This window comes from Daldinia caldariorum, assembly GCF_022478825.1.
Source record: "Daldinia caldariorum strain CBS 122874 unplaced genomic scaffold F4812scaffold_30, whole genome shotgun sequence".
NCBI lineage: Eukaryota > Fungi > Ascomycota > Sordariomycetes > Xylariales > Hypoxylaceae > Daldinia > Daldinia caldariorum.
In genome coordinates this window covers 112,692-140,332 of record NW_025953066.1, presented here as the reverse complement: position 1 = coordinate 140,332, position 27,641 = coordinate 112,692, and the positions used below count along the sequence as shown (strand labels likewise).

Here is a 27,641-nt window from a genome sequence, read left to right as displayed (position 1 = left end):
GGTGGGTCCAGGGGGACGCCAATGCGCCAATACGCCAATGCGATTGAATCGCACTTTAAAGTGGACCCGTGTCAGACGGGAGGTACCTCTGTATCCCTTTGTAGATTACATAAGTCGGTGAAAGCGTACAAAGTTCAAACAAAGCTTGTTAGAGGATCAAGACTTCCATTCGCCATTAAAAGATACCTCTTCCAAAAAATAAAATAAAAAATCATTTCATCTACACAGGACTTCTACAACGTACACAACAAAAGCTAATATCGAAACAGCGTTTTTATAAAGCAAGATAAAGCAAGGAGCTCTGCTCGTTACAAGAGTCAACTCCGGAGCTCAATTCCGGGCGGACCGTTATTCAATTAGCGGCTGTCCCGATAAATATTCCCCCCTTCCCACCCCTTCTTCTCCGACTTTGGTCCGGCATACCTACCTAACTTAGATACCTAAAGTAGCGATGGGAAAATTCGGGAGTAGATCTATTGCGTTCCGTCGAAAGACACCATCAATAAAATACTCTCCTACCAAATGTTGGAACGGGCCTTTCCGGTATTTTGACCTTCCTCCCGAGCTGAGAGATAACATTCTCAGACTCATCCTGCTCGACTGGGATTCCACCAGTAAAGATGCCGTTCATCTTTTTCTCACGAGCAAGCGAATATATGCGGATGCCGCCTCGATATTCTACTATGAAGTTCTGCTCGATAATATGCACCTGAAAGGGACCGCCGATCCCTTCTTGGCCGGCGCACTTACGGCAGTAACACCTCGGCTTCACGTGCGGAATCTTATCATCAGGTTCCTAATGAAAGAGCAGATGTATCTGTTCGGCGAGGTATATGGCACAGCCCTACGAGAAATGGCCTCGAGAGGAAAGCTCCAGAGCCTGCGCCTCGAGATCGGAAGTCGCTTCCCGTGCTACGAGTTCTGGGGGTTCGAAGACGAATTGTTCACTTACGACGACGTCCGCGTGGTAGGCGGAAAGGGGAAAGGGACCGTGATAAAAGCGCCTCTGTTCGTCACGAAAAAGCCGTTTCAGAATTTTCTCAAATTTCTCGAGGAATCCGAGATCCCCAAGATCACGCTGTTCGTCGATGCCGAGGATCACTCCAAGTTCTGGTGCCTGTTCCATCGCAGCCACCCGTCTGGTAAAAAGTGCGGCGGCGAGTGGAAAGGTAATGCGAGAGTGCTGAAGATTCATTGGTCGAGCTTGGTCAGAGCTCTAAAGGGGACTGAAGCTGTGACGCCAGTACGGAAAGACTGTTAATATCTGATACTGGTTCTATTGTTGCTAGAAATTGTCGAGTATGGTATGGGAAGTACCATAGGGCCCGGTGCTATTATGTTTAACGAAGGTCTAGGTTAAGTATTTCCTAGGTAAAATACATTATGATATTACGATGGATCACACTAAAAAGCTATGTTGATACGGCTTAACATACACCGCCGGAAATGACAACTATAATGTCCAATTTAAAGATCTTGCGCGTCTTCGATAAGAAAAGGGGATAAACATTTCCGTGGCGGTCAAGGAATGCTAACTGATACGTTAGTTATTTACGGTAGATGCCTGTTTGTGCATTATCGAAACTGCCGGTGTACCTTGTTATCTCCCGAGTTTCTTTGTGATTTCGCATACAAACTTATACCGCGTCCGGGTATTCGCGGAGTACCTGCTTAGCTCTCCCGCGGTCGAATTAGAGCACCCCACCGTAACATTTAGATCCGGGTATCACAGATCTTCTCCAGGAAAGTTGTTGGCCCTAGTGGAAATTCCACCCGTATTTTTCGAAATCGGTGGCATATAATTGGATCACCCTTATATCCAATAACTTTCATTGACTGAAAGTTCAGCTCTTTTTTTTTCTTTTTTTTTCTCCTTGTTTATTCTGGCGGCCAGGCCGTTCAGCTGGCCAGATCCAGATCTCAAAGTAAATAGGTCGTCGTAAGACCACCGAGGACATTTTATTCCTATTCTTTTGAGTCTCATTCTTTCATACTTAAGCTCTCAGTCGTTCACTACAACACTGTCTCTATTCTCCCTATCTACCTGGTACATCTGTTCGTATTCCTTATCGAGTCTTACACACGCAACGCACACGATGAACCGAGCAGCGGTGAAGCAGCTTTGCCTGTTTCATAGTGCTGTGAGCGTAGCGTCACGGCAAGCGGCGAGAAGATGGCGGCCTGGTGTAACTGAGATGAAGCAGTACAGATGGAGACAAGCAACAGGAAGTAGACCGCATCTCATCCAGACTCGATATCTCAATACAACACCAACAAGCCCAGAAGAAAATGAAGATGTGCAATCAGGCACATATAGCGAAGCCGATCATGAGCACGCTGTTATTTCAACTTTTGATCTCTTCTCGATTGGCATTGGTCCTTCCTCGTCGCATACGGTCGGACCAATGCGTGCCGGTGGCATCTTCGTTGCTGATCTGGCTGAGGCTGGCTTACTAGACAAAGTACACATGATACGCATATCGATTTATGGTAGTCTTGCTCTCACCGGCGAGGGCCAGTACGTAGCCTTTTCATCTCCTATTTATTCATGCCAGGGCCGAACATTGGACGTCTTAACTAACATTAATCTTGAACAGTATGACACCATCCGCGCTACTTCTGGGTCTTGAGAGCGCAGACGTAGAGACTGTCGACACAGCCTACGTACCTACTCGCTTTGCGCAGATAAAGGAAACCAAGAAGCTATTCTTGGGCCACGGTCTACCAGACGGTAAAGGTAAAGAAATTGACTTCAATTATGAGCGCGACTTCAAATGGGAATGGGGCAAGAAACTGCCCCTGCATAGTAATGGAATGCGCTTTATGGTCTTCGACGACCAAGGGATGCTTCTGGCAACCAACGATTTCTTTAGCGTGGGTGGAGGTTTCGTCGTGAACGGCGCGCTTTCAACGGCGACTAGTGCAGCAGCAGTATCAGCAAGGAACATTACTGATCAGCCTCAGGCTGATACGAAAGACCTTCAAACGGAAAACACAAGCAGACACCCGGCTGACTTGGCGGAGAATTTATTTTACAAGGAGATCAGACGATCAGATGCGGCGGGAGATCGCAGAACTGGCTTCGAGGTTAAGTCACTTGACGGCGACACTCCCGATGAGTCCAAGGCCGTAACGACCCCAGGGGCAGCCCCAGCAAGCTCTCCTGTCTCACCTACAGCATCAGGATCTGAAGCTGTTGGCATCGAAGCAACCTCACAGCAACCGCGCTATCCATTTCGCGACGCTCGTAGTCTCTTAGCATTATGCAATAAGCATAACTTGACTATTGCGCAATTGGTGTATGAAAACGAGAAAAGCCACGGATATACAGACGACGAGATTTATAGAAAGGTGATGAGTATCTGGCAAGTCATGGATAATAGCATATTGGAAGGTGTTCAAGCTCCGGCCGATGCCACATTACCGGGCTCGCTTAAGCTACACAGGCGGGCGCCGGGATTGTACAAACGACTAACAAGGGGGCTCTACCCTTCTCATAGTCAAGCTCCTAGCACAGCCGATCAGCAGGGTCAGTTGTCTGCTCCAAATGGCGATAATGGCGACGCATCATCTACTACTACTACAAACATATCTATATCACCAAAGTCGAAAACGCTGGGACTAGGAAGTATTACCAAGAAAGGCCCTAAGCGCATGATCGGTTCCATCTATCACCCAGTTATGCCGTCGCCTCCGCGTCGTACTACATTTCCCGCCATGGATTATCTAACCGTCTACGCAATTGCTGTCAACGAAACTAACGCGGCTGGGGGTCGGATCGTAACTGCACCAACCAACGGCGCCGCAGGTATTATCCCGGCCGTGCTCAAGTACACAGTCGAGTTCATTAGCGACGATCCGGAGCGCGACGTCCTGACTTTTCTCCTCACCGCGGCGGCAATTGGCATGCTATATAAGCGTGGTGCCACCATCTCGGCGGCTGAGGGGGGCTGCATGGCTGAGGTCGGCGTAGCCTGCTCGATGGCAGCCGGGGCATTTGCAGCCTGCATGGGCGCCAGCCCCGAGACGATCGAACAGGCGGCCGAGATTGGGATTGAGCATAACCTCGGGTTGACGTGCGATCCTATCGGGGGCTTAGTTCAGGCCCCGTGCATCGAGCGCAATGCCCTAGGCGCGATCAAGGCGATCTCGAGCGCGAACCTGGCTCTCAGCAGCGAGGCTAGCGCTTCGAAAGTCAGGCTCGACGACGCTATCCGCGCCATGCGCGTTACTGCCCAAGGCATGCGGAACGAATTCAAGGAGACGAGCCTGAGCGGACTGGCTACGAGCGTACCGCTTAATATCCCCGTCAGTGTACCTGACTGCTGATGGACAGTGGTCGGTCTGCTACTTCGACTATTTCTTTCTATGTCCTCAAGTGTGAGAAGGGCACAAATACGTTCACCATATAATATTTGGTTGAGCTTTTCGATCTATGCTCAAGACCGTCTATCGCGACCTTTTTAAAAGCTTTCATTTGTTGGCATAAATGCAGTATATACCTGTGCCCTTCTCGCACTCGAGGACATACGTACACAATAAAACAAGGGGAAAACACAACTGAGGCAAGCGGGCTTGGAGGCGATAGGTAACCCGCTCACGGTTCTATAAAAATAGATATAGAGATGCGCGCAAGTCATTACGTTGGAGTCCGGGTAGAGCGAGCGTTCAGATAAATACCTAACAATAGAGGTAATGGTACCTATAGATTTTATAGAACGCAACTTAATTATTCTGTCCTTTTCGGATCAGATGAATCGATATGTTTGACGATTCAGTACAGCCCTGGTACGGTACGCACCTAAGTAAGCAAAACGATGTCCCTCTACCCAGACTAGGACTCTACGCCTCATCCTTCCGACGTTGGAATATATGTCCTAATTGAGTTTCAACCTCCGATAGGAATCTTACGTATCGTGCTCACAGCTGTGGAACGTCTGCGCAGGTCGGGTGCGCTGCCCTGCCTGATATGCGCATCGTTGATCCCGGGTGTCAGGTAAGCTTACCTCTCATCCGATGCTGCTTGATTGGACGAATTCGTCGGTATATATGTTAAGTACCTCCTAGACATACGGTGGCGCTTCCTTAAGCGGCTCATATCTGGAAGAAGGAATCGAGAGCCTTACAGCCAGCCGCGTAGTCCACATGCTCACAATGATGCCATTTAGGTAGATCCTCTCGTATTTTCCCGCTCTTAGAACCATGTGTGCGACTTTCATCGTACGCCGCTGGAGCAGCCTGGGTTTGACGATGGAAGGAGGTCAAATGCATAATCTAAACCATGTATGGTGGTGGCTTGCTGATCATCATGGGCAAAAAGGAAACATGGCTCTCTCTATCGATCCTACGTTAGAGGTTGGTGTTTATAAGAGGTAGGTAGGTTTAGGTAGGTAGGTATGTACCATTAATTCAGAGGGCTACCATAGCATATTAATCTTATTATTATTATAACTTATATCTCTTCCCACACTCGCATTTCGCACGCCTTAACTACCTACCTACCTACCTGACCTAACAACTTCCGTGTCCCTGGCTTTAAAAATATAAGAATATAATATAGGCACCTACCTAAACATGTCTATCCCACTTTCACAATTCGCCCCCGCGCAGGACACCATCGATGACAGAAACCCATCCTTCGACACGCACAGCGACGACAGCGACGACAACGACGACAACGACGACGAAGGATCAATAGCCCCGACACTCGCGGAGCATGAGCCGTTCATCACAGATAGCCTCCCCAAGCGCGATGACACGTCTGGTACCCTTGAGTCCCAGCAGACGAGCGGCGGCGCAAACCGCTCGGCACTATACGGCGGGCTTGCGACGGTCGGGGTTGGGCTTGCAAGTTCCTCGCGGGCGGGGTAATTCTCACTATATGGACCACGGCCATTATGGCGATTATGGTGTTCTTTACGAAATTCATTCTTGCGCTGTGGAAGAAGATTGGTTTGATATAAGGTTGGTTGGAGAAGTTCTTCTACGTTTAGTCTGACTGGGGACCGGGGGAAGAAATACACTGCGTAATCTGGAGTTAGCTAGGAAGGTTTGGGATAATCATTTCGGACATATCGGCGCGTTTAGAGATAGAATTATTGGGTTTTGAAGTTATGTTGATTCATTATATCCATTATATCCATTTATATGTGTATTAAGTAATCGCAAGAATATCTTCAGATGATCAGGTAGCTCGTAGCCAGGAGTACCTGAGTTAGGTATGTACCTGCTGTTATATCATCCTCTAAATTTGTATGTATTATCCAAGATCCCAGGTATCGTTGATGCGTATCAAAACCCAAAATGCGAGTTATCCCGTCCAATACGTCACCCATACCGAAAAAAAAAAAAGAAAAGCTTAACCTCAGCAAACCTCCACTACTCAGCAGGCTTTTCCGAGGGCTTATTACCCTCTCTGTTTGGTCGCAGGCTCTGAAGGCCCGTCTTATGTTCTTGGTGCTGAGTGCTGAGCTTTCTCTGGCTGACGAATGGGCTGATGAGAAGTCCTACGCCGGCGATCGCTGCGTACATGATGTACATATCGCGCAAACTGTACCAGTAAGCCGCGCGGGCTATTTCGCCCTGGGTGCCGGGTAGGGAGGCTACAAGGCCAACGTTGCCACCGGCACTGCCACCAGAAAGTTGGTTGGCTAGCTCTGGCCCAAGCTGGGCCAGAAGAGTTGGATACTGTTTCTCCATTCCGTTCTGGAACACCACACCGCCAATGACGACAGATATAGACGTCGAGAGTTGACGCACGAATCCAAAAGTCGATGTTACCGCGGCAATATCGCGAGGTTCGACCGTCGTTTGTAAGGCGATGAGTGGCGATTGGAAGTTGGGTCCCACGCCGATACCAGCAATAATTTGGAAGATGATGATCTTGGCCCAGTTTTCTTGGGCACCGAGATCGATAAATAGCCCAAATCCCAGTGTCATGAAGAACATGCCAAAGATGATGGCTGGTAGATATTTACCAGTCTTCTTCATAAAAATACCTGAGGCGATCGACATAAACGAAAGCGAGAGCACATATGGTAATATGTAAACGCCAGAGAGTAGCGACGACACACCCAAAACTGCCTGGAAGTACAACGGCAAGTAGTAGCTTCCGGATATGAAAACAGCGCCGTGAACCAAGCAGATGGCGAAAGTCGATATGTTCTTCCCAAACTGGAAGAGCCGCAGCGGAATGACGGGGTACTTGGCGTACCACTTCTCAACGGCAACGAATATGCCGACGGTGACAACACCGAACACAATCAGACATATAGTCTGTGCCGAATTCCAGGGGTACGTAACACCGCCGAATTCTAACCCGAACAAGAACATTAAAGTGCCGCCGACAATCAGGAGACTACCTAACCAATCGATAGCAGCCAAGCCCTCCCTGACGGAGGTTCGCGGGTTGTGCAATTTGAGCACAAATAGGAGGACGAAAAAGCCCACGCCGCTAATGGGCAAGTTCACGTAGAAACACCAACGCCAAGTGACCTTGGAAGTAAAGACACCACCCAAGACGGGTCCAATCGCAGAAGCTATAGCCCAGACCATGCCGAAGAAAGCATAATACATGCCTCGCTTGCGGATGGAGAACAAATCGCTAACACAGATATTAGTGAGCACGACGATGCCACCGCCACCAATACCTTGAATGGCACGGGCGGCGATCAGCATGCCGATGTTGATACTCAAGGCGCATATCAGAGAACCGATCCAGAAGATGGCGACAGACGCCAAGAGGACCGGCTTGCGGCCCCAGATATCGCTGATCTTACCCCAGCTGGGGACCGTAGCGCTGTTCGCTAGCAGATAAGCGGCACCGATCCAGGTGTAACCGGCCGGGGACTGGAATTGCTCGGTGATGGTGGGGATCGCAGTAGTAACGATGGTGACGTCGAGGGCAGCAAGAAACAACGCCGAGCACAGCGCGAAGATGATAATGGTCGTTTGAAACTTGGTGCGTCCGGCCTCGGGCTCCGCAGGTTGGGCATCGGGATCGGGGGGTGCCGCGCCCTCGGGCCTGGCATTATCTGGTCGGCCAGGGGCCGCAGGGGCGGCAGCGTGCATGTTTCCACTCCCCGAAGAATCCTCGCCTTGCGCGGTGCTCGCCAAGGAGCTCCGGCGCGTGTTGTGGCTAGACGACTTGGCGCCCTTCTCTAAATCGGGGTTCTCGTCATCGCGGACGTTCAGCGTGGCGGCTTCAGGGTCCGGCATGATTCCGGACGCAGAAATCAAAAACGCTCGAAGACGTTACTTTAGGTTAGGTAGGTACCTAAGGTAAGCCAAGCAAATCTTCGTTGGTGGCGTCAACTAACGATGTACGCCTGTCTAAGCTTTGTTGGTGAAGTAAAGAAAGAAAGAAAAGAGCAAACGGGATACGCTATTTGCCTAGATTTTGACAGCTCAAAAGCAGACTAAAATAATAAAAAATAAAAAATATTATCTCCGAGCCGGGGAACTAGCCGAACCTAACCTGTAAACGTAGTAGTACCTAGTTCTTATAGCGGTGATCCTGTATAATGGACAAGGGGTATATATTTGTATGTAATAGCGGAGCCGAAGACATGAGATCTATAGCAAGATCGATGACGGGTTCAGCGTTTCCTTACGACACTGATTGATTTATTTAGCGTTGCCAGAACGATAGTAGAGTTCAGAGAATAAATAAATTCATGACCTATGATGATAAAGATGATGATGCTGCTGCTGATGATGATGATAATGATTTATTTATGGAGCCTAGGTAGGTAGGGAGTTAAACGTAGTTAACCAATATGATCTTGTATGGATAGGCTCTTTAGGCCGAAATGTTGTTGTACTTTTTCATCCTCCCATTGAATGTGCGGTTGGGGGGGAAGAAGTTTCATTTGGGTAATATCCGGAGCGCTGATGCGAAGAGGCGAAAGAGCGAGGAATTGATAGAAACCCGGCAAAACTTATGGGTAAGGGGGCCTTTTTTTTTTTTTTTTTTTTTCTTGTTGGGTCCGGCTGGTCCCGGTCGGTGAAGACCCGGTTGTTATTCTAAAAGCGAGAATGGTTAAAATATGGAACCCCGTACTAAGTCTTTGATTGGCTGGATTGTCTTAGGTAAGGTATTTGCCGGCCGGCAACTCTATCATTGTACAAGACTATGGGAGTGTGCCACTCATGAGTCACGTGGCTCCTTTGCTCACTCTTAAGCGTGAGTGATTGTTTGTTAGAAAAAAAAACTTCTTTTTCATTTTACATGCCTACAATAAACATACCTCAAGAATTTAGGATTAGATACTTATAACCCTAGGTATAGATAAAACGAAGTACGTACATATGTACATTTTAAGTTACTATTAAATTACTTCCACGCACGAACAGTTACGCGTTCTTCGTTTCACTTCGCGTTTTGACCACCTTTCCCTGCGTCAACCCACATACGAAGTAGTAAGTCTTAAGTTTATCGCGACTCGCGCTCGCGAGCGCGAGTCGTAGACTAAATCAACTAGTCAAACATCAGAACAAACTACAATGCGCGCGAGGTTACAATTTAATTTTCATTCGACGTTTTATTTCAAGTCTATACGAAGTAATTGAAAAGCTAATCCCAGCTCACCTTCTATCTTCGCTCTATAGCCACCTAACCTCCCAGGTAATACTTTTACAAAAAGAAAAGTACTCATATATATTGATTACAGCTGTGTAGGTTCTGCATACACGCTGTCCGTTTTCCACATATCAATAAAATGGCCAACGCGATCCTTCACCGGAGCGTGTTTCCTATTGTCCCGCATCGCATCCCACTGCATGTACATCAACACGTGCATGAGCAGCCAGGCCGCGTCGCACGGGCTCGCCTCTCCTAGCCAATATGCCAGGTTTCTCGGCGCCTCGGCCGGATCTCTGAGCCTCGCTAGCATCCGGAGTATGAACCGCGTGTAGAAGTGATTCACGTTCCAGTCCTTCCGGGCCGGGGACTCTTCCAACTCCCACATTCCGTCTTTGGCGTGCGTGTGCGCGAGCTTGTGGACCGTCGCCCATTCGCCCACGGGCAGGTCCCATCGCCCTTCTATATACGTCTCGGCGAACTCGACGAACGAGTTGAGAAGCGCCGGGTGCGTGAATAGGTTCTGCATCCGCTGCCTGCCGATCAAGGTGTCGCCGAGGCCGAGGAGAGGTGCCAGCTCCGCTGCGACCGTGTCCAGATGCGGTAGCTTCTTCTTGTAGACGAGTCGGACTTCGTTCTTGATCTCTTCGGGCTCGTCCATCCAAGGGCGAAGCACTCGTTTGTCGTGCTCCCGCCAGGGGTTCAGTCGAATGCTTGAGCTTTGCGTAGATGTGTTAGTGCTCATTGTGCTGTATTATATCGATGATTAGGTACTGGTTGATGTTGGGTAGGTAATTGGTATTCCAGTGGTCACCTAGGTAGTAAAGCTGCCTCTTATATGGTTACAGGCTCTTTGTCTCACGAAACTCTGTAGACAATAACTGTCTTCTTTACTTGCTTTCCAGTGAGTTCATTGTCTGGATGTACCCCTTTCATGCTAATAAAAGGAACAATAGCATTCTTCTTAGGGGTTCTCTTTACATATAAATCTTTCATTCACATCATGGCCTGTCGTGGAACCTTAGCGAATAGCATCCCGATGACTTAAGGTTGCACATATTAGATTATAGAAACCTATTTGAAGTACAGAACAGGTACCTAGGTTGGACCATATGGTATTCTACTTAAAATAGGAGCAAACCGCCATACGAAGCCAGTTCACTCTCAGTCTTCGCAGCACACTAATTTGTGTCTGCATGGAGTTTCAAGACTTGTACTTGATATATGCATCTCCTGCTTTCGGACTAGAAATACAACTCTAAAGCACGTAACGCATTATACCTTCTCTGAGCTTCTTCGCTTACTTGTCCTATCTGGCTCATTGCCTTGTGGTACTCGTTGACTAAGACCAGAGGATTTTCCATAAGGGGTTTCACGTAGGCCTCATGTTCAAACTGAAGTTTAGTGTATAGGAGAAAGGCTGCGGTCCACTTGTCTGAGCTTCCCCAGTGCTGATAGAACGGCTGAACCTTACCAAGGGTATTGGCGTAATTTATTTGCCTCTCGAGGAAGTCCGTATTCTTATTGACCATCTCACCCCTATCGATCACGTCACTTTCTATGTGCTCCCGATAGTTGAGAAGCCTCAACACAAACCCAACGGCGAAGTCGAGTGGTTTCCAGGGCGACTTATTAATCAATACCTCCGGCCTGACGTGCATGTAATCAACGAGCATGTCCACGTGGTTGAAAAGAAATTGCATCCCGTAAACTACTTCCGCCCACGTTGGAAAGGGGGCAAGCGGAAATATAGCGACTCCCGTCAGGTATGCCATCCGGGCTGCTTCATACTCTGGACAGTCGTAGAAATATGCAAAGTCTTGGAGTGTCCACTCTACCTCTCGCCACTCGCTAGGTGGAGGGGTGTGGTCTGTTCGGCCATATAACCTGAAGTAAAGTGAGGCTGAGCCTTGTGCAAGGCCCTGTTCCAAGTTCCTTTGGAGGTGTTGCCAAAACGGCTCTTGGCCTAAATCCAAGTGAGGCGGGGGGTTTGCCATTTTAAGATCTAGTTTCAAAACGCTATTGTTAAGTATGTAGTGTTGATACGAATGAGTCTTCATCAATGGTCAGGAGTAGGTAGCATTTAAGTGGTGTCTTGTCTGCCTTATAATAAATGCAAACAGCCGCTGTTTTCACACGTTGCGATACAGCGTATTAGAACAAAGAGGCTGATTTCGTGTATTTGGTAATTACAAAGATCTGAAGAAATACTATAGCCGAGACAAGTCTACCATCACTCATAACTTTCGACTTAGTTGTTTAAGATCAAGTCCTTGAATCCATAGGATAGCATGAGCGTTGTCATCACTTAGAAGCAACAAATTACCTATCATTACCTACACCTAGTTCGATAACGATGAAGTGTTTTTGAATCAAGGCGAACTAGACGCAGGGAGGAGATATAGAGAACTGATTCGCTACACCACCAAAGGGTAGAATGACGCCAGGGTAGAACGACGGCAATTCGAGGAGGTCCTGGGGGTTGACGTTGCTGTCTCCAACTGTAAGGACTCCACACGTACTGTGCCGTGACGCTTTGCTGATAGAAGGCTAGGCGTTACTAGATAATCAAAGGTTAGGTACCTAGGTAGGAGGTAGGTATATCAATATTGTACCTTAACATTTAACTATATGGCATCTATCATGGGAATAAAGTGACATTATCTGATGGTAAGTACGATTAACGCTCACCTGTTATCGAGAATTTATAATAAGGTTCTTATATTTACTCGTTTATCTATTTCTGGTGAAATGGTCAACTTTCCCAAAAGGTGACAAGAGTTACGATAACCTCTTATAGATGCCCAAAGCGCTAAGCCTAGGTACTAACACCTACCCACCTAAGAGGTACGCTTACCTACAGGCGCCAAAGAGGCATCAAGTCGGGTATCCAATATAATCTGTTATGTTCTTAAGTAGCATCGTATAGTTCAATGCGGCTGAAAATATTTATCGCACAACCGGCATCTATCTTTCCAATTTTGGGATTCCTGGAGCAGCTGAAAGAATGCATCAATACCCACCATGAAAATACATGGCTTGGTGTTATCCCGTCGATCAGTTCTGTAATTAAAAGGCCTTTCCTTAAACAAGTTAAGCTAGAGTTCTAGTCCTGTGAGAAATGAGAACTATAAATTACCTCCTAGAGAAATCCCCGAAGTTATTGAGCTCGCGGTTGATGCCATTTTGGTGATGAGAGGGTAGTATATCACAAGCCTTGTAGTCCGAACACCTTTACATGCACTACGTCGAGTCGAGATGCAGAAGTTGGACATTCAAGGTACCTAATTCGAAACCTGTATAGATGACCGAACATAGCTGACTTGTCAACAGACCATGACGCTTACTGGGAAGATGACCCAGACATGCGAGACAAGACCAAATACTATATGGAATGGGCTATGCAAGTTATCAACAACTCCGACAATCAGATTTTCGGAACGGGAATCAGACACCCTTGGCAAGAATATGGCTTTGACATCAATTCCAACATCAGCATTTTCGAGCTGGAAGGAGATCATCGTGACAAATCCCCTATTCAATTTGGTGATGCAAAGGACATGCTCATGTATTGGGAGAATACTCCTAAAGATGGTACAGCCGAGAAAACGAATCGGCGGGTAATTCTCGTTCAGGACATGCATCCTCGAGTAGTCAAGCTCCTGGGCGTTCTATTGGATATCCCGCCTCGCTTTTTCCTGGCCCATTGCGATGGGTTTGTGGATCTGAGTATTATTGATGGTGCATTTGCGAAGAAGAACAGATCGACCTACTGGAAGGTCGCAGTACCGCGATGGCGTGTTACGCCCAATACCATACCTCCAGGGCAATATTACATCGAAGCTGGAAATTTCACCCGCCAAGAACTTCACAAGAAACCCCAAACGACATACATCACTCTTAAAAGCCTTGTATCATACTGGGGGAAGAGCTATGAACCTGATTCCTGGACTGGTATGTGAAGTCTTTTCTCTACGTTACCTTAGGTTCCTACATTAGATAGCAAGTGAAAAAATGCTAATGATAGAGCTCCATAGCCGTGGTCTTGATGGATCCGTTTAAAACGTATGTTCGTCCGAAATTTCCTGAATCTTCAGACGGGCCTGCCTGCTACGAGTTGCCCGAAATTAAATTCACACGAGAATTTGTGCAGGAAGTCCTGAACACGGGTATCAGGTCAGATGGCCCTCAGTCCTCGCGGCGATCCACCTTCGACGCCGCTGTCGCGACTTACGGCGAAGAATTAGACAGCCTACCACATACGAAAGATCCTTTCACAGGCACAGCATATATTCGGAATATCATCCGTTCTACTTGGGAATCCTTCGTCGTTCGTCGCTCGAGAGAGGTGCACGATCTGATTTTCGACGACCAGATGGAACACGCCACCATTAGTAGAGGTTGATCGAAAATGTTTGCTCGGGATACGGACATAATTGTCTCGTATCAGGATCTCATGGAGGAACGGCAGTTGATTCAAGAAGAGAAGAACCTGGTCAATGCAATCATGTGGGAATTCCGGTGCAGGGATACCATCCCTCCGCCGAGGCACTCTGACGATCCAGAAGATATCGACGAGCAGGAACGCATACGAGACAGTCTGGAACAAGAAAGGAAATCATGGGCGATGATTTACGAGGAGCTCGCGAGGGCAGAGTCAACTATCGTCGAGCACATGGAGATGTGGTCGCTGCGCGCGACCTTAGAGCAAACCGCGGCAGCTAACAGACTGGCGCGAACTTCAGGACAGCTGACTAAGATCGCGACGATTATCGTCCCGTGCTCCTTCGTCGCATCTATCTTCTCCATGGGCGGAAGCTTCGCAGCGGGCGAAGAGTATTTCTTTGTCTACTGGACAATCTCCATACCGGTGACCGTCGCGCTGCTCGCTTGGGTGCTTTACAGAGATATTCAAGAGGTTTATGAGAAAATCAGAGAAATGGAACTCTTGCGTCGCGCACGGCGGTTCCGCCTTAGGCGTAACGTCGTCGAAGATGCTGAAAAGGAAGCTTAGTATGCATAAATGCCCGAGTTATGATCATTCTCTTATTATAACTTGGGAAGTAACTGAGCTAAAAGTTCCATTGGGTGTCTTGTGACGTTGCTTCTTCAGTATATCAACTATCAGGGAGCAAGTCCTAAACCATTGTGAACAAAGTGCCCATCCCTTTCCAAGAGTCCCTTAGGTACATGTTACTCACTACAGGAAAGGGGGTATTACATGTGTTGGATTGCCACATTTACCCCACAGGCACCATTAGCGTCATTGCTATAGCATCCAGGGATCAATATCATAATCCCCTGAGTTAGGTATGTCGATTGGATATCTCCCGGTTTATTTAACCAGCGAGCATACTACGCGGGCCATCAAATCGGAGTAGACCCTTATTGATACAGATTCAACTATGACTAGAATGGCCTAACTAGAAGGAAATACCTAAAGCCATACGAAGGCGATCTGCAAAATGAAGCCCGGTATCACGGTATGCAAGATTGTGGTTACGTTCATATATATCTCACGCAGAGCTTGCCAATATAGCCGAGAACTACCCCCCTCTGCATGGGATACGGCATATTGCTCGGGTGCTTCGCGAACGGTTTTATCGAGAACTGGCTATCTATACCCTTATTTAAACCTGCTCATTCGCACCAGATATACTTATTTCGTCGGTTTAGTTCGACTTGTTAAGAGATGCGTCTTCATTTATTGAAACCCTAGTTACCACACTGGTTTCTACGAATAACAGGCAGAGTTCACGATGTTCGGACCGAGCACTAGAGGGGTCACTGCGGCCCTGTCAATTCTAGCAATTACTACTACAGTCGTGGTCTCAGCAGAGTGTACCCGTGAAGGATTGCTAGCCGCAGCGAATAGCTACATCGCAGCACAAACTAGTGGGAGCATTGACGGGCTCAAACTATCCGCCACCAACTTCACTTATCAGCTGAACAACAAGGTCGCGGACATCAAGACCGGGGTATTAAGCCAGCCCCTGAAGATAGACCTCAACCGCTCCACAGCAGACACCGTAGCATGCGCCAGCTACACGATGCTGATCTCGGCGTCCGGATCCAAGCCGTACGTCATCTCGACGCAGATCCGGCACCCGGACAACGACACGGGCACGATCTCGCTCATCGACACCGTCGCCGCGACCACCGGCGCGCTGTTCTTCAACGCGCCCAAGACGCTGGGGTACATCCAGAAGGAGAACTGGGGCACGCTCGAGGAGGGGCAGAGGGTGGACAGGCAGGAGCTGAAGCGCGTGGGCGACGCGTACCTGGACATGTGGACGGACGCCAAGGCGGCGGACTCGATCCCCTGGGGCACGGACTGCGAGCGCGTCGAAGGGTCGCAGCTGACGCGGCCGTGCGGGGCGACGCTGCCCCGCGGCGGGAGCCAGAGGCCGAACGGCAACCGGCGGTACGTCATCGACGAGACGGTGGGGTCGGTCGACGTGCTTTGCTCCTTCGACTCGCTGGGGAACATGCCGGATTCGCACGAGGTGAGGGTCGAGGGCGGCAAGGTCAAATATGTTCATACTGTTACGGTTCTGCAGTAAATACCAGGTAACAAGTACCTAGGAGCTGAGGGGGTACGTAAGTTAGTTACGAGGTAGCCAGCAATCGAGATATCGGGTCTGCGTTCGTCGACCTAATGCGTGTCCAAGGTGGTTTACGGCAGCTGAGTCCTCACATAGACCATGTCTAAAGGCGGCAACTTCGGAGACTTCAATGAAAGGTATCTATACCGTAGATGCATGAGGTGAGATGTAAGACATACAGCTAGCCACTGGACTTGTGGCTTTTGTGAATCAGCACTTGCAGCCCCCAGCAGCTGCGGATGAAGGTATCCGCAGGACGGCTTACTTTTATTTGCTTTTAATTGATGTAATTGGTTTTCTATAGCAACCTTTCCCCAGATTGTTTCAAGCCACCCCATAGGGCTTGGTGGTGCAACTGATATGTAAAAGTCTGCAGTCCAGCAGGCTTAATTCAGCTCAATACATACAATTAGGCGGAGTCTGCCGGTCTCGCTCGCATTGCCGGAAGTCTTGAGGCTGGCTCATGGATAGCACAACGCGTGAAGCACTCAGCAGATACCGTTATATCTCCTGATGATTTACTATAAGCTGGGTTACTCTAGGTGGGCATCATGTTTGTTTAGTTAACCTACCTCTGAGGCTCAAAGATGATTGTATGATTCATTGTGTATTCTGTTACTATGCTCGACTTTATGATGCCCCTTGACTCTTCACATGGTATAATGATGTATGCAAGCGGTGGACTTGGAAGGTTGCGATGGGTTAATTCGATTATCCCTGGCCACGTACCTACGTAAGACATTGTTTTCACAAAGGCAATACCTGAGGACTTATCTAGAAAGCATTTTAATAGCCTTCTCGGTCTGCTATCAGCTAGGTATGTGCTCGCCAGTCTCCGCATAGGGGTTTCACAGCAGTAGGGACTTAACTCTTCACCGACTTACATTGGCAAGAAATGGCGTAGTCGGTCTAATCAGGGTCAATAGTCGTTAGTTAGCAATGATCTTTCTACTTTCGTCTTCCCTTTACCGACTCGGAGTTCCACGTAACATCAAGTTGTAAAGAAACCGTACTTGTGTAGAACTCGGTATAAAGTATAAAGGTTCGAGCTCAAAATCCCACGAAACTCAATTTGGCTTCAACTCATAGACAAATCCTATATATACCATCTTAGAAGGTTAGACAGATATACATCCACTTGATGATCCGTCAGATATTTCTATTGGGCTTCCTTGCCCTGGCCAACGCGGCCAAAGTTATGCAAGACCTGCCTACGTTGAAGCTACCATGGGGCACTTGGCAAGCTACAGTCTATGAAGAGGATGACAAAGTAAGGAGAACGAGTTCACCTTCATACTAAAGAAGTCATGGGTTCTGACACTATTCCAGATCTACCTCTTCCGTAATGTCCGCTTTGGAGCACCACCGGAACGCTTCGGCCGCCCTTCCTTCCCAGACGAGAAAAGCGATGCACTGCAGACCATCGCACAGGACATTAGTTGTATCCAGTTAGATACCTCGTCAATGAAGAATCCCCCAGGAGGCGACAAGCCCATCGGGGACCCGAGGAACGACGATGTCTTGGAAACCGAAGACTGCCTTTTCCTGGACGTATATGTTCCCGTCTCCGCCTTTGGGTCTGATATTACGGATCTTTTGCCAGTTATCGTATGGATAAACGGGGGTGCCTACGCGGCTGGAAGTAAAAATCCTTCCGGTCCGATCGCTAGCGGGCGGTCGATCCTGAACGCATCCGAATACCAAACGATTTTCATCGAAGGAAACTATCGTCTTGGCGCGTTTGGGTGGCTTGCAGGTGATTACATGCAACAGGTTGGACAGCCCAATGCCGGCTTGTATGACCAGGCTCTGCTGTTTGAGTGGGCACAGGAGTACGTCGAACTAGTTAAAGGGGACAAAGATCGAGTCACCGCCTGGGGCGAGTCTGCTGGCGCCGGATCAGTCCTGCACCACCTCATCCGCGAGGATGGTACGAAAGACCCTCTCTTCAGGACTTTCGCGATCCAGAGTCCTGCTTTCCAATGGGCTTGGGATAATTCTCCAGGTGGCACTCTCGACACTGTCTATCGAAACTTCTCCGACTTTGCGGGATGCGGCTTTGAATTTGACATTGACTGTCTAAGAAAGGCGCCCGAGGAAGACCTAAGACGTGCCAATCAACTGATTTTCCGGTCTTTCCCTTTGACTGGCCTCTTTCCGGTAGGGCCAGCAGTGGACGGGGGCTGGGTTAAGTCTATACCCACGGCGGCATTTTCACAAGGTAAGATGACCAATATTAATCCCCATTCAGGCTACCGTAGAGGAAGTTCGCCTAGTACTGACATGAATTTGAATTAAGCAAGTTCTGGCATGACATTGACTCTGCTATTATATCTCATTGCGCAAATGAGTCTTTCGGTTTCACTCCCGTGGTTACCAACGAAACAGAGTTCGATCAAATTCTGGAAAACTTCTTTCCTGGCTCTCGCCTAAAGCCCCAGAGAGATGCAGTTAAAGAGTACTATAACTGCGAGGAGCTTTATGACGGCGACTTTTACGCCTGCCTTTCCGCCATCGTCCGGGAGTCGTCATTTACATGCAATACCAGAGACCTGTTCGAGGCGTACCCAGCGGAGTCATATATGATGCGATACTCATTTCCGCAGTCCTCTGTCGCCTTTCACGCATCCGACCTGTACCCTTTATTCACAAAGAACGCCGAGGAAGTCATCGCCGCGCTAAACGGTTCAATAGGCGAAGAGAACGCGACATTATATGCGAACCTGCTCTACGGCCTCAAGATCCCAGAAGCATATAAGAACTATTTTGCTTCATTTGCTCTCACTGGCGATCCGAACGAAGGTCTCTTGAGCCCTCCTTATGAACAGTGGCCAGTTGCAAATGGAAGTAGCGAGCTTCTCTCCAACGTTATGAAAGTATCCCTTATTTTTAGCCTTACCACAGATGACCAGAACTCGAAGAGCAACTGCTCGTTTTGGACAGAAATTGCCAAGGAACTCAGCGGAGGACTAGAAGGTCATGGTGGAATGGCGGTTCAAACCCAAGTCCTAAGCGACTCCTTGGAACTCTAATCTCCTAGAGAGCAAGTTATCATTGAGCTAAGGTACCCGAGGTCTACATGAGGTCTAAGCTATAGTGTCAAGTAGGTATATAGTAAACGAATAGGAATCTCAGAGTGTATATCTACCTTAGACATATCATTTAGTATCCGATCTTGTTCGGGATAATGTATCAAGCCAGCTCGTCCAAAGAAATTGGGAAGTTTGTCGGTGCGCAACACTCTAAGCTATTTTATTAAGTGCACTGTCGACGAAGAAATGTTTCATTGGTTGCGTCCTTAGGTACATATCGTTTGTAAACTCGGGCATCCTAAACGAGTTCGGGCAATATCCCGAACGACTTATTTACCACACGTGCGGCATGTCAAAGATCATAACGCCCTGCTTTATGTTAGCCACGGTCCTCCGGTCACAGCTGTCTAGCCTACGGCTTCATGACACCGAACTGCTCCTAGCCAGGAGACTGAACAGGGAAAAACAAGTTGGGGCATATCTGGTAATCATTTGGGTCATATTTCTTGTTTTTCACTAAATTTTCCACATCATCAAAGAACTCGTCCTCTTTCGGGAGCATAAATCTCTCAGCTTACCTATATATAGATCAGAGGGAGGCCATCAGAATGGATAGAAAATGTGTCTAAAGAACTTTCGAATTAGTACAACGCGTTGCTACAGGCCGGAGATCGGATATCGTCGGAGGTACTAGCAAAGTATACTCGGCAACTTTATTCGGCATCTTTACTCGGCTTAAAGCGGAGAACAATTAAGGCCGACGAAGACGTGATTGTCTCCGCTTGGAGACTCACTCAATCTCACCTCGATAGTAAAAAGAACTGATAATAAGAAAATACGTGTGAAATCAAATTAAGACAATAGTAACTACCGTCAGTCTTCGATTCCCTGATCTCATCATGGCTCCGTTGAAAGTTGCAGTGTTAGATGACTACCAAAAAGCCTCTGAGAACCCGTTCAAAGACCTACCCTCTTCCGAGTATGAGGTGACGATATTCACCGATACCCTGCTTCCCTACAACCATCCTAATACTCCTCAAGATGCCAAAGATGCTTTAGTAAAGCGTCTTGAGCCGTTCGAGGTCATTTGTAGGTCTTCCTCGAGAATCAGTATGGACAAGCAAGATAGGCATCTGGGTTAACTAACAATTTCAGCGACAATGAGAGAGCGGACACCATTCCCGGAAGAGCTTATTAACCGGCTCCCAAATTTGAAACTACTCCTCACGACTGGTCCTCGCAATGCATCTCTTGATGTGCAGGCATGTTCTCGGCGTGGCATCCCCGTGGCTGGTACTGGTGGAAAGGGGCTCAGTCCAGACTCTACGACGCAGCATTGTGTTGCCTTAATCCTTGCACTTGCAAGAAATATCCCACAAGACGATGCTGTTATGAAATCCGGGGGTTGGCAAACAACCTTCGCCACTGGCTTAGCAGGGAAGGTGTACGGCAGCATCGGGCTGGGTAGACTAGGTGTATCCATCTCGAAAATCATGCACATAGCTTTCGGGATGAAAATTGTGGCGTGGAGTACTAACTTGACCCAAGAAGCTGCCGATGAGAAGGCAAAATCTGCTGGGCTACCTGTCGAGGACGAAAACGGAGAAAAGACATTCAAAGTAGTGAGTCGGGATGAATTGTTCTCCTCGGCGGATGTTGCTACTGTCCAACTAGTCCTGTCGGACCGATCGAGGGGTCTCATAACAGCAAATGACCTCAGGAAGATGAAGAAATCAGCATTGTTCATAAACACTTCACGCGGGCCGATAGTAGTGGAAGAGGACCTACTTGAAGTTGCTAAGAAGGGACCGATACGCGGCATTGGTATTGATGTGTACGGAGTCGAGCCATTGCCAACGGATAGCGAGTGGAGGACGACAAGATGGGGAGAGGAAGGTAGAAGTCGGGTGGTGCTAACACCGCACATGGGATATGTGCAGGAGGAGGTTATTGAAGAATGGTATCGACAGCAGGTTCAAAACATACTCCGATGGAAGAAAGGAGAACCACTGGATGCACTTTTTAGTGAGAATGGGTACTAATCATAGGTACATACCTTAGGTGCCTATCAAGTGGTTTATAGCTGGAAAGTACAACTGGAAGTTGCAGTATCCTCCTTTTCATGGACGCCAATAGCGTTAGAAGAGATACCAGGTACCTTAGGTACCTACCTAATGATTGGAGACAGGCTAGGTAGCTGCGGATTGATGTTAACAGTACCTGCCTTACGGTTTTAGGTACTTGTTACTTGTTTGAACTACGGCGTTGCAACTTCCCAAAGTGATTTCGCTTCATACGTCCTAGTTTCCTAAGCGTTTTACAACATTTCCCATTATTAAATAATCGTGCTTCCCTTTCATTTCCCTACCACATATCATCACTTAGGTATCCATACCACCAATTTTCGTGTGCACTCTTCGGCCAGGCATTGTCACTTCTTGACGTTGTGTGGACTTGAAAGGTACCATGGAGGCACATGGAAATGCGTCCCAGGTACATGTACCTAATAAAGGGACGTCAGGTAAAGGTAAGAAACCATTTTTTATTACCAAAAATACCTTATATAGCCACTCCGTTCGAAATATCTATTCGAGTTGAGGTTTGGTCTTTGAGCTCACCAATTCTAGATTCACCCTTCAGTGCTGGCTTCAAGGCCTTTCTCACCGACGCGGCTAAGACAGCTGGTCCGACCTTAGCTTCCAATGGGGAATCTGATTCCTCACTAACACACGCAGGTTTTGTCGTCGATCTTGAAAGCAGTGACCCCGCTGGTCAGCCTGGACCGGGTAGCGGCAATGAGGGCAGTTGCTATATCAAGCAAGAAGTTCCCAGATTCTCATTGGAGGGCACAACTGCCCCTGAAGGCACGGCTCAGAATAGTAGGTGTCGCGATATTTCTCCAGTTCGGTACTTAACGACGTTCTAACTGTTATGGAAAGCTGCACCTGGAGGTGGTTCTATGGTACTCCCGCGCCTACCAACCCACCCTGTCGACACGGAAAATAGTCGTACCCAAGCGATCATGTTGGGCCGTCCCACCCCCCCTAGTTCCGAAACCTTGACTGGCCATCATGCAACCGTGTTTCCTCGCGGGTTATTTGGGTTTCATCGGGATCGGAGTGATAACCTGAGGGGTGTCGAGTTAAGACATCCGGGAATTTTCCCTGCAGTAGATGGAAAGTCTGCCACTCCTGCGATGCTGCTGAGCCAAGAATGCCAGAAAAGACGATTCAATCCGAAGTTCACAGAGTGGCATGATGGTAATGGTCATTATAAGTGCGCTGTTAATCTCAATGGGAAGATAGTTACCGATTTCGGTATATATGACACTTCTTTGGAAGCGAAGGCGGCTGTTTCCACAAAGGCCCTCGTCGAAGTTCGCAAGTTGCCGGTACGTAATATCGACAATCTCCAATATTTCCCTTCTGATATTATAATCACCACTTTCATGTTTGTATGGTTATTAATATGTGATCAAGTGTGATGATCCCGCATGCAAACCCGCAGCAATTCTTACGGAGGCCGTTAAACAAGGCATTTACGGAGGGGTGCCCAAATCCGTTGGAGTCGGTTGGGCGCCGACGGAGAATCGAACGAGCTCCCAAGGACGACGACGCAACGATCACTATACCGGACAAAGTTCTATTTCGCGGGAAAATCGAGTTAGTCACCATCAACCACCTAGCGGGCTATCGAACAACTACAACGACAACTTCAGTCTTCACAGCCAACAGGATTTTCTGATGGGTCAAGTCCAACATCTGTTCGGCCGTGTTAACGGACCTAGCAACTGGATCGCACAGGATCCTCTGGCCTCTCGTGCCTTTTTGGAAGGAATGGCCCTGGGGGCAAGACTCAGCCAGCCGACCGCGGATCGTTCCGAGAGGAATACTTACGCCATGCCCCCAGTTCCTTGGAGATCGGGTGCTCGGCCACATGGTGATGCTAATCGCCACCGGGAGCGATCCCCCGTCACAGCGCCTGGGTCCCGCTATGCTCGAGTGAGATCACCTATTCACCGCCGCAAAAATTAACACATCTATTAGCTTGCTCATCGAGCTTAAATAGATATGGCCTCGGGTATAGATCGTCCTAAGTCAGGTTGCTTTTGTACGCAGTCAATAACCATTCATTTCGGATCGATCGAATGTTTTATAAAAGGATTCTTGGTAAAGAATCATAAGATCATTTCATTTCCTGATAGATAGGAAAGGCTATCGCGTTGTTTTCTGGTCAAGCCATAATCGACCAAGTTATTTCTTGTCAGCTTCCTTCAATCGGACAAACACTAAAAGAAGTAAAAAGAAATCTTCCCCAATGCCTGCACCCTGGTTAATCGTGATAATTGCTGTTGTACCGCTTTTAGATCTTGCTTGGCATCCTTAAACCCCCGTCTAATCTGATTACTGTACCATTTAACATAGAATTCTCGATGACGTGCCGAGCCAACTGGGCAAACTCTTCGGGTTGTCCTGCACGTTTCGGGAACTCCATGACCGCTTCTAAACCCTTGAATAACTTTTTGGGCATCACGGCCGTCATTCGTGACTCGAATACTCCTGGAGCGATAGTTACGCAACGGATACCATAGCGTGCTAAGTCCCTTGCCATAGGTAGAGTCAAGGCTGCAACTGCACCTTTACTGGCCGCGTACGAAACCTGGCCTTTCTGCCCGTCAAACGCCGCGACCGAAGCTACCATGATGACCACACCTCGTTCTTTGTCGGGACCTACGGGTTCGGTCTTGGCGATGTGGACGAGACACTGCCGTATCAAGTCAATTGTTCCTCTTAGGTTGATATTTACAACAAAATCGAAACTCTCCATGCTGAAGGCATTTCCGTCACGATCTAGTATCTGCTAGATGGTTAGCTTGTTTGTTTTCAGCGGCTTCACGACTCTTTTTCTTACTGTGGTTGGGTTACCAACGCCGGCAGCAGGTATGACACCGCCTAAGGGCTTCCCCGTCTTCTGCGCCCATTCGACAGTACCTTTGACAGCCGCCGCAATACTCTCAGTGTCTAGCACGTCGCATACGAAGAATTTCCCTGTTCCGCTGGGAAGCTTATTAACCACCGCGTTGCCGTTCTCCTCATTTAAGTCTAGGACGGTGGCGTTACCGCCGCTTCGACAGATCTCCTCTACGCAAGCCTGTCCAAGGCCAGAGGCTCTATGCGTACCTGATAGTCAGCTTGATTTTCCGAGTTTCTTGTGGATATAGTTACGGGAAAGATGTTAATCGCATACCCGCCGGAGACTACGAATGTTCTGCCTTCAATCTTCATATTGAATGAGACTAAATGCGATGGTAATTGGTCCGTATTAATAAAAAGTCAATTGATATTTTTATTACGGAGAAATGATAGAGTTTGCCTTATGGAACGGCTGAAAGTAAATTAGAAATTAGGTATAAACCGAGTAAACCGGATCCAGCCGGCGCAAGTTGCGGCAGTGAGACAAACGGAGGATTCATGAGCCTCGGTAAATTCCAGAACAGAGAGCCTTGAATGAGAATCGAGATAGGGGGGATTTATTGCTGACTAAGGTACGTACTTTAGACAGCTACACCATCATCCATGTACCTTAGGTACCTAAGTACCTTACGTATCTGCGCTGTGCCCTCTGGTAGGTAATCCCTGCATATGTACATCTGCTACCTTACACTCAGTTTCGTCACTGCTGATCACAAGCACAGATAAGCAGATGTGAAACTACCGCATTTCAGGCATGGTTTGAACTGTTTTAAGCCTAGTTTTTAGTTGACAAGTTGATAATCGTTCGGTATCGCAAGGCGAACCTAATCTACAACCTTGATTGTACCCAATTCCTACCTACGTATCCGTATCCGATAGTCACATTTCAGCACCTTTTCTTTTTTTTTTCTTTTTTTTTTCCCCTATCAACCATCCGAACTTCTTATTCCTGAACTAAGTTTTTTTGACCTGTTTTCCGATACCTAATTGCACGACGAATCGGAATCAAGATGACGCGTCCGAGGCGCTCATCGGCCGCTAGCACGGAGACCACTGGGACGGCCGGCGACCAGGTATGCGGCGACGAACCTTAGCCCGGGAGGCAGGTAAACCGAGGCGATGGCTAATACGGGATGTAGGAGCTCGGGAGCATGTATGATTACCTTGCTAAGATTATCCTGCTGGGTCCGAGTGGAACTGGAAAGTGAGTCGCCGATTGCTCTTGATCCAAGTTTATAGAAGATATCCCGAAACGTAACTTGATAGAAGCAAAAGGAAGAAAGACAGGTCTTGGCAATAATTTCCCCGCTAACGCCGCAATCACCACAGATCATGTCTCCTGCATCGCTTTGTCAAGAACGAATGGCGAGTCCTCTCGTCGCAAACGATCGGTGTCGAATTCGCCAGCAAAATCATTAAGGTCGGCACCGGCCCGCGGAGGAAGCGCATAAAGCTACAGGTATTGCAATTTATTCTCATTGGAGGGGGAGCGACTGAAGCTGACAGACACTATCGCTAGCTATGGGATACGGCAGGAACTGAGCGCTTTCGCTCTGTATCGAGATCATACTACCGAGGCGCCGCCGGTGCTATTTTATGTTACGACATCACATCGCATAACTCGTTTAGAGCTTTACAGCCATTTCTCAACGATGCTCGAGCGCTTGCTTCGCCGAATTTAACAATGATCCTTGCTGGGAATAAGTTGGACCTTGCAAACGATACTCTCATCGATACGAGTCTCCCGCCTCCCACACCGTCAAGTACGAGCTCGTCTCTGCTATATAGTACGTCAGTCGGTACAACCAGTGCAGGTGTTTCTCTCGGAACGCAGATGAAAGCGACGGTAGCCCCCGAAGGCCGCGAGGTGTCGACCACGGAGGCGTCACGATGGGCTAGCAGCGTCAGCGTGCCCGTCGCGGTGGAGGTATCAGCGTTCTCGGGCGAGGGCGTAGACGAGGTGTTCGCACGGCTGGCACGCATGATCTTGACCAAGATCGAGCTCGGAGAGATCGACCCGGACGACCCGATGAGCGGGATTCAGTACGGGGACGGAGGCATGTGGAACGCCGGGGGCAGCGACGGCGGCAGCATCAAGAGCTCCATGACGGCGGACGAGGTCGGGCTCGGCGGCATGAGGCGCAGACGCAAAGGCAAGAACCGCGCGCAGAACTGGGGTATGCGCGAGTGGGAGGAGGTGTTTACTCTGAGTCGCGGGCGAGGCAGGGGGAATTGTTGCTAATGATACATGGCGAGAAATCATGGAAGACGGAGAGGATGGACGAGCTTGAGAGAGGGCTGTAATCACGACGAAAGGGATATGGGCTAGATGGGAGGGGCTTGACCTGGTGACACTACGATGATGATGATGATGATACCTTAGTTCTTTTATTCGCAAGCGTGCTCGCTTTGGGTTTTCGTTTTCGGCTATTCCGGCGTTAGGAGTGTGGTCCTGTCCTGGGGATGATTCTGAAGACCTAATAGAATAATATATGAGATTTCTCTTTGCTGTATGCTGCTGATATATCTCGCATGGATATACCATACCAGATATATACCTAAGGTTAGGTAGACAAATGGATACCTTATAAGATCCATAGTATTTACCTTAGGTACCTACCTAAGTTTACCGGGAAGCAATGCCACGATGCCAATAATCGGCGTGGGAGGTGAGGCTCCGTCCTTTTCGGCGGAGAGCCTTCCGCCCTTGCACCTCGGCGAAACGACCTCCACTAAATCACCGATATCTAGCTTCTGGATATATAGGTATTTTTTCTAGCGTTGGAAAATAGGTAGCTAGGTACCTAGATACTTAGTGCCAACAATTATCGATGTCCTCCAGGGATTCGGGGTTATAAAAAGAGTCGAACAAATTGTCCGAGACATATAACACACAGGTATTTTAGGTGCCTAGGAGGTAGGTACCTAGGTACCTAATAACGAGACAGCTCTAATCAAGTACCGGCCCCGGGGCTTTTCTCCGAAGAGGACCCGCCTCTGGCATGGGACTTAGACTAATCGGGTTAGCGGAGTAGTACACTCCGCGATACGCGATATGGAGCGTGGATCTTGTCGGCGGGTTGAAAAGGTGGGGTCTAATAACTGATGGCTCCTCTGCTCCCAAATGTTCTTTCTCGATTCTTTTGCATTACACTTACATGAACACATTCTTAACTTGAACGAAGCTGCAAATCATGCCTCCCTCTCCAACTGCAAGTTCCTGCATGAAGTCATGCACATACATACTATACTGCACATAGGTACTCCCAACGGTTAGAGCGGCTAGTGATGTGACAGCCGCGGCTCGCCGCTTGCATTACCGATTGGAACCATCTCCTCAGCATTGGCCAGATCTACTTCGATTATTGCTCAGAGCTCTTTGTATTGCGTAGCAACTTGGAGATACCTAGGCAGGAAGCAAGCAGTGTTTGTAGGTAAATATTCTAGCAAG

At 48.3% G+C, this 27,641-nt stretch overlaps 13 protein-coding genes across 13 annotated transcripts; 9 read left to right on the top strand and 4 right to left on the bottom strand.

Moving 5' to 3' along the window:
• Positions 1 to 150: 150 nt before the first annotated feature.
• Positions 151 to 1,556, top strand: F4812DRAFT_447831 (uncharacterized protein). The gene has a single exon (XM_047935801.1). It carries the CDS (start codon positions 452 to 454, stop codon positions 1,259 to 1,261), a length of 810 nt encoding a protein of 269 aa, XP_047785477.1. The 5' UTR covers positions 151 to 451; the 3' UTR covers positions 1,262 to 1,556.
• Positions 1,557 to 1,812: 256 nt separating this feature from the next.
• On the top strand, positions 1,813 to 4,628 carry F4812DRAFT_286069 (serine dehydratase alpha chain-domain-containing protein). Its single transcript, XM_047931085.1, has 2 exons — positions 1,813 to 2,518; positions 2,598 to 4,628. The coding sequence occupies exons 1-2, from the start codon at positions 2,097 to 2,099 to the stop codon at positions 4,327 to 4,329; spliced, it is 2,154 nt and encodes a 717-aa protein (XP_047785476.1). The 5' UTR covers positions 1,813 to 2,096; the 3' UTR covers positions 4,330 to 4,628.
• A 1,466-nt stretch (positions 4,629 to 6,094) lies between these two features.
• F4812DRAFT_447826 (MFS general substrate transporter) lies at positions 6,095 to 8,956 on the bottom strand. The gene has a single exon (XM_047935800.1). The coding sequence runs from the start codon at positions 8,215 to 8,217 to the stop codon at positions 6,379 to 6,381; it is 1,839 nt and encodes a 612-aa protein (XP_047785475.1). The 5' UTR covers positions 8,218 to 8,956; the 3' UTR covers positions 6,095 to 6,378.
• A 484-nt stretch (positions 8,957 to 9,440) lies between these two features.
• F4812DRAFT_447824 (uncharacterized protein) lies at positions 9,441 to 10,806 on the bottom strand. Its single transcript, XM_047935799.1, has one exon. It carries the CDS (start codon positions 10,323 to 10,325, stop codon positions 9,666 to 9,668), a length of 660 nt encoding a protein of 219 aa, XP_047785474.1. The 5' UTR covers positions 10,326 to 10,806; the 3' UTR covers positions 9,441 to 9,665.
• An 18-nt stretch (positions 10,807 to 10,824) lies between these two features.
• F4812DRAFT_464010 (uncharacterized protein) lies at positions 10,825 to 11,577 on the bottom strand (the record flags this gene model as incomplete). The annotated part of the gene is made up of 1 exon (XM_047938296.1): positions 10,825 to 11,577. The coding sequence occupies one exon, from the start codon at positions 11,575 to 11,577 to the stop codon at positions 10,825 to 10,827; it is 753 nt and encodes a 250-aa protein (XP_047785473.1).
• Positions 11,578 to 12,945: 1,368 nt separating this feature from the next.
• On the top strand, positions 12,946 to 13,985 carry F4812DRAFT_469456 (uncharacterized protein; the record flags this gene model as incomplete). Its single annotated transcript, XM_047938880.1, has 2 exons — positions 12,946 to 13,534; positions 13,618 to 13,985. The coding sequence occupies 2 exons, from the start codon at positions 12,946 to 12,948 to the stop codon at positions 13,983 to 13,985; spliced, it is 957 nt and encodes a 318-aa protein (XP_047785472.1).
• Positions 13,986 to 14,036: 51 nt separating this feature from the next.
• F4812DRAFT_464008 (uncharacterized protein) lies at positions 14,037 to 14,594 on the top strand (the record flags this gene model as incomplete). Its single annotated transcript, XM_047938295.1, has 1 exon — positions 14,037 to 14,594. One exon carries the CDS (start codon positions 14,037 to 14,039, stop codon positions 14,592 to 14,594), a length of 558 nt encoding a protein of 185 aa, XP_047785471.1.
• Positions 14,595 to 14,870: 276 nt separating this feature from the next.
• Positions 14,871 to 16,258, top strand: F4812DRAFT_447823 (uncharacterized protein). The gene has a single exon (XM_047935798.1). It carries the CDS (start codon positions 15,340 to 15,342, stop codon positions 16,141 to 16,143), a length of 804 nt encoding a protein of 267 aa, XP_047785470.1. The 5' UTR covers positions 14,871 to 15,339; the 3' UTR covers positions 16,144 to 16,258.
• A 1,068-nt stretch (positions 16,259 to 17,326) lies between these two features.
• F4812DRAFT_469454 (alpha/beta-hydrolase) lies at positions 17,327 to 19,392 on the top strand (the record flags this gene model as incomplete). Its single annotated transcript, XM_047938879.1, has 3 exons — positions 17,327 to 17,455; positions 17,515 to 18,377; positions 18,485 to 19,392. 3 exons carry the CDS (start codon positions 17,327 to 17,329, stop codon positions 19,215 to 19,217), a joined length of 1,725 nt encoding a protein of 574 aa, XP_047785469.1. The 3' UTR covers positions 19,218 to 19,392.
• Positions 19,393 to 19,917: 525 nt separating this feature from the next.
• F4812DRAFT_447817 (D-isomer specific 2-hydroxyacid dehydrogenase) lies at positions 19,918 to 21,865 on the top strand. The gene is made up of 2 exons (XM_047935797.1): positions 19,918 to 20,306; positions 20,373 to 21,865. Exons 1-2 carry the CDS (start codon positions 20,117 to 20,119, stop codon positions 21,257 to 21,259), a joined length of 1,077 nt encoding a protein of 358 aa, XP_047785468.1. The 5' UTR covers positions 19,918 to 20,116; the 3' UTR covers positions 21,260 to 21,865.
• F4812DRAFT_285942 (uncharacterized protein) lies at positions 21,472 to 23,415 on the top strand. The gene is made up of 4 exons (XM_047931084.1): positions 21,472 to 21,738; positions 21,953 to 22,096; positions 22,157 to 22,608; positions 22,697 to 23,415. The coding sequence occupies exons 1-4, from the start codon at positions 21,684 to 21,686 to the stop codon at positions 23,249 to 23,251; spliced, it is 1,206 nt and encodes a 401-aa protein (XP_047785467.1). The 5' UTR covers positions 21,472 to 21,683; the 3' UTR covers positions 23,252 to 23,415.
• Positions 23,416 to 24,741, bottom strand: F4812DRAFT_285919 (3-hydroxyacyl-CoA dehydrogenase). Its single transcript, XM_047931083.1, has 3 exons — positions 24,465 to 24,741; positions 24,129 to 24,387; positions 23,416 to 24,074 (listed from the first exon to the last, which is right to left on the bottom strand). Exons 1-3 carry the CDS (start codon positions 24,500 to 24,502, stop codon positions 23,580 to 23,582), a joined length of 792 nt encoding a protein of 263 aa, XP_047785466.1. The 5' UTR covers positions 24,503 to 24,741; the 3' UTR covers positions 23,416 to 23,579.
• Positions 24,742 to 24,898: 157 nt separating this feature from the next.
• F4812DRAFT_447808 (P-loop containing nucleoside triphosphate hydrolase protein) lies at positions 24,899 to 27,053 on the top strand. Its single transcript, XM_047935796.1, has 4 exons — positions 24,899 to 25,263; positions 25,330 to 25,394; positions 25,520 to 25,649; positions 25,710 to 27,053. Exons 1-4 carry the CDS (start codon positions 25,201 to 25,203, stop codon positions 26,430 to 26,432), a joined length of 981 nt encoding a protein of 326 aa, XP_047785465.1. The 5' UTR covers positions 24,899 to 25,200; the 3' UTR covers positions 26,433 to 27,053.
• The last annotated feature ends 588 nt before the right edge of the window (positions 27,054 to 27,641 follow it).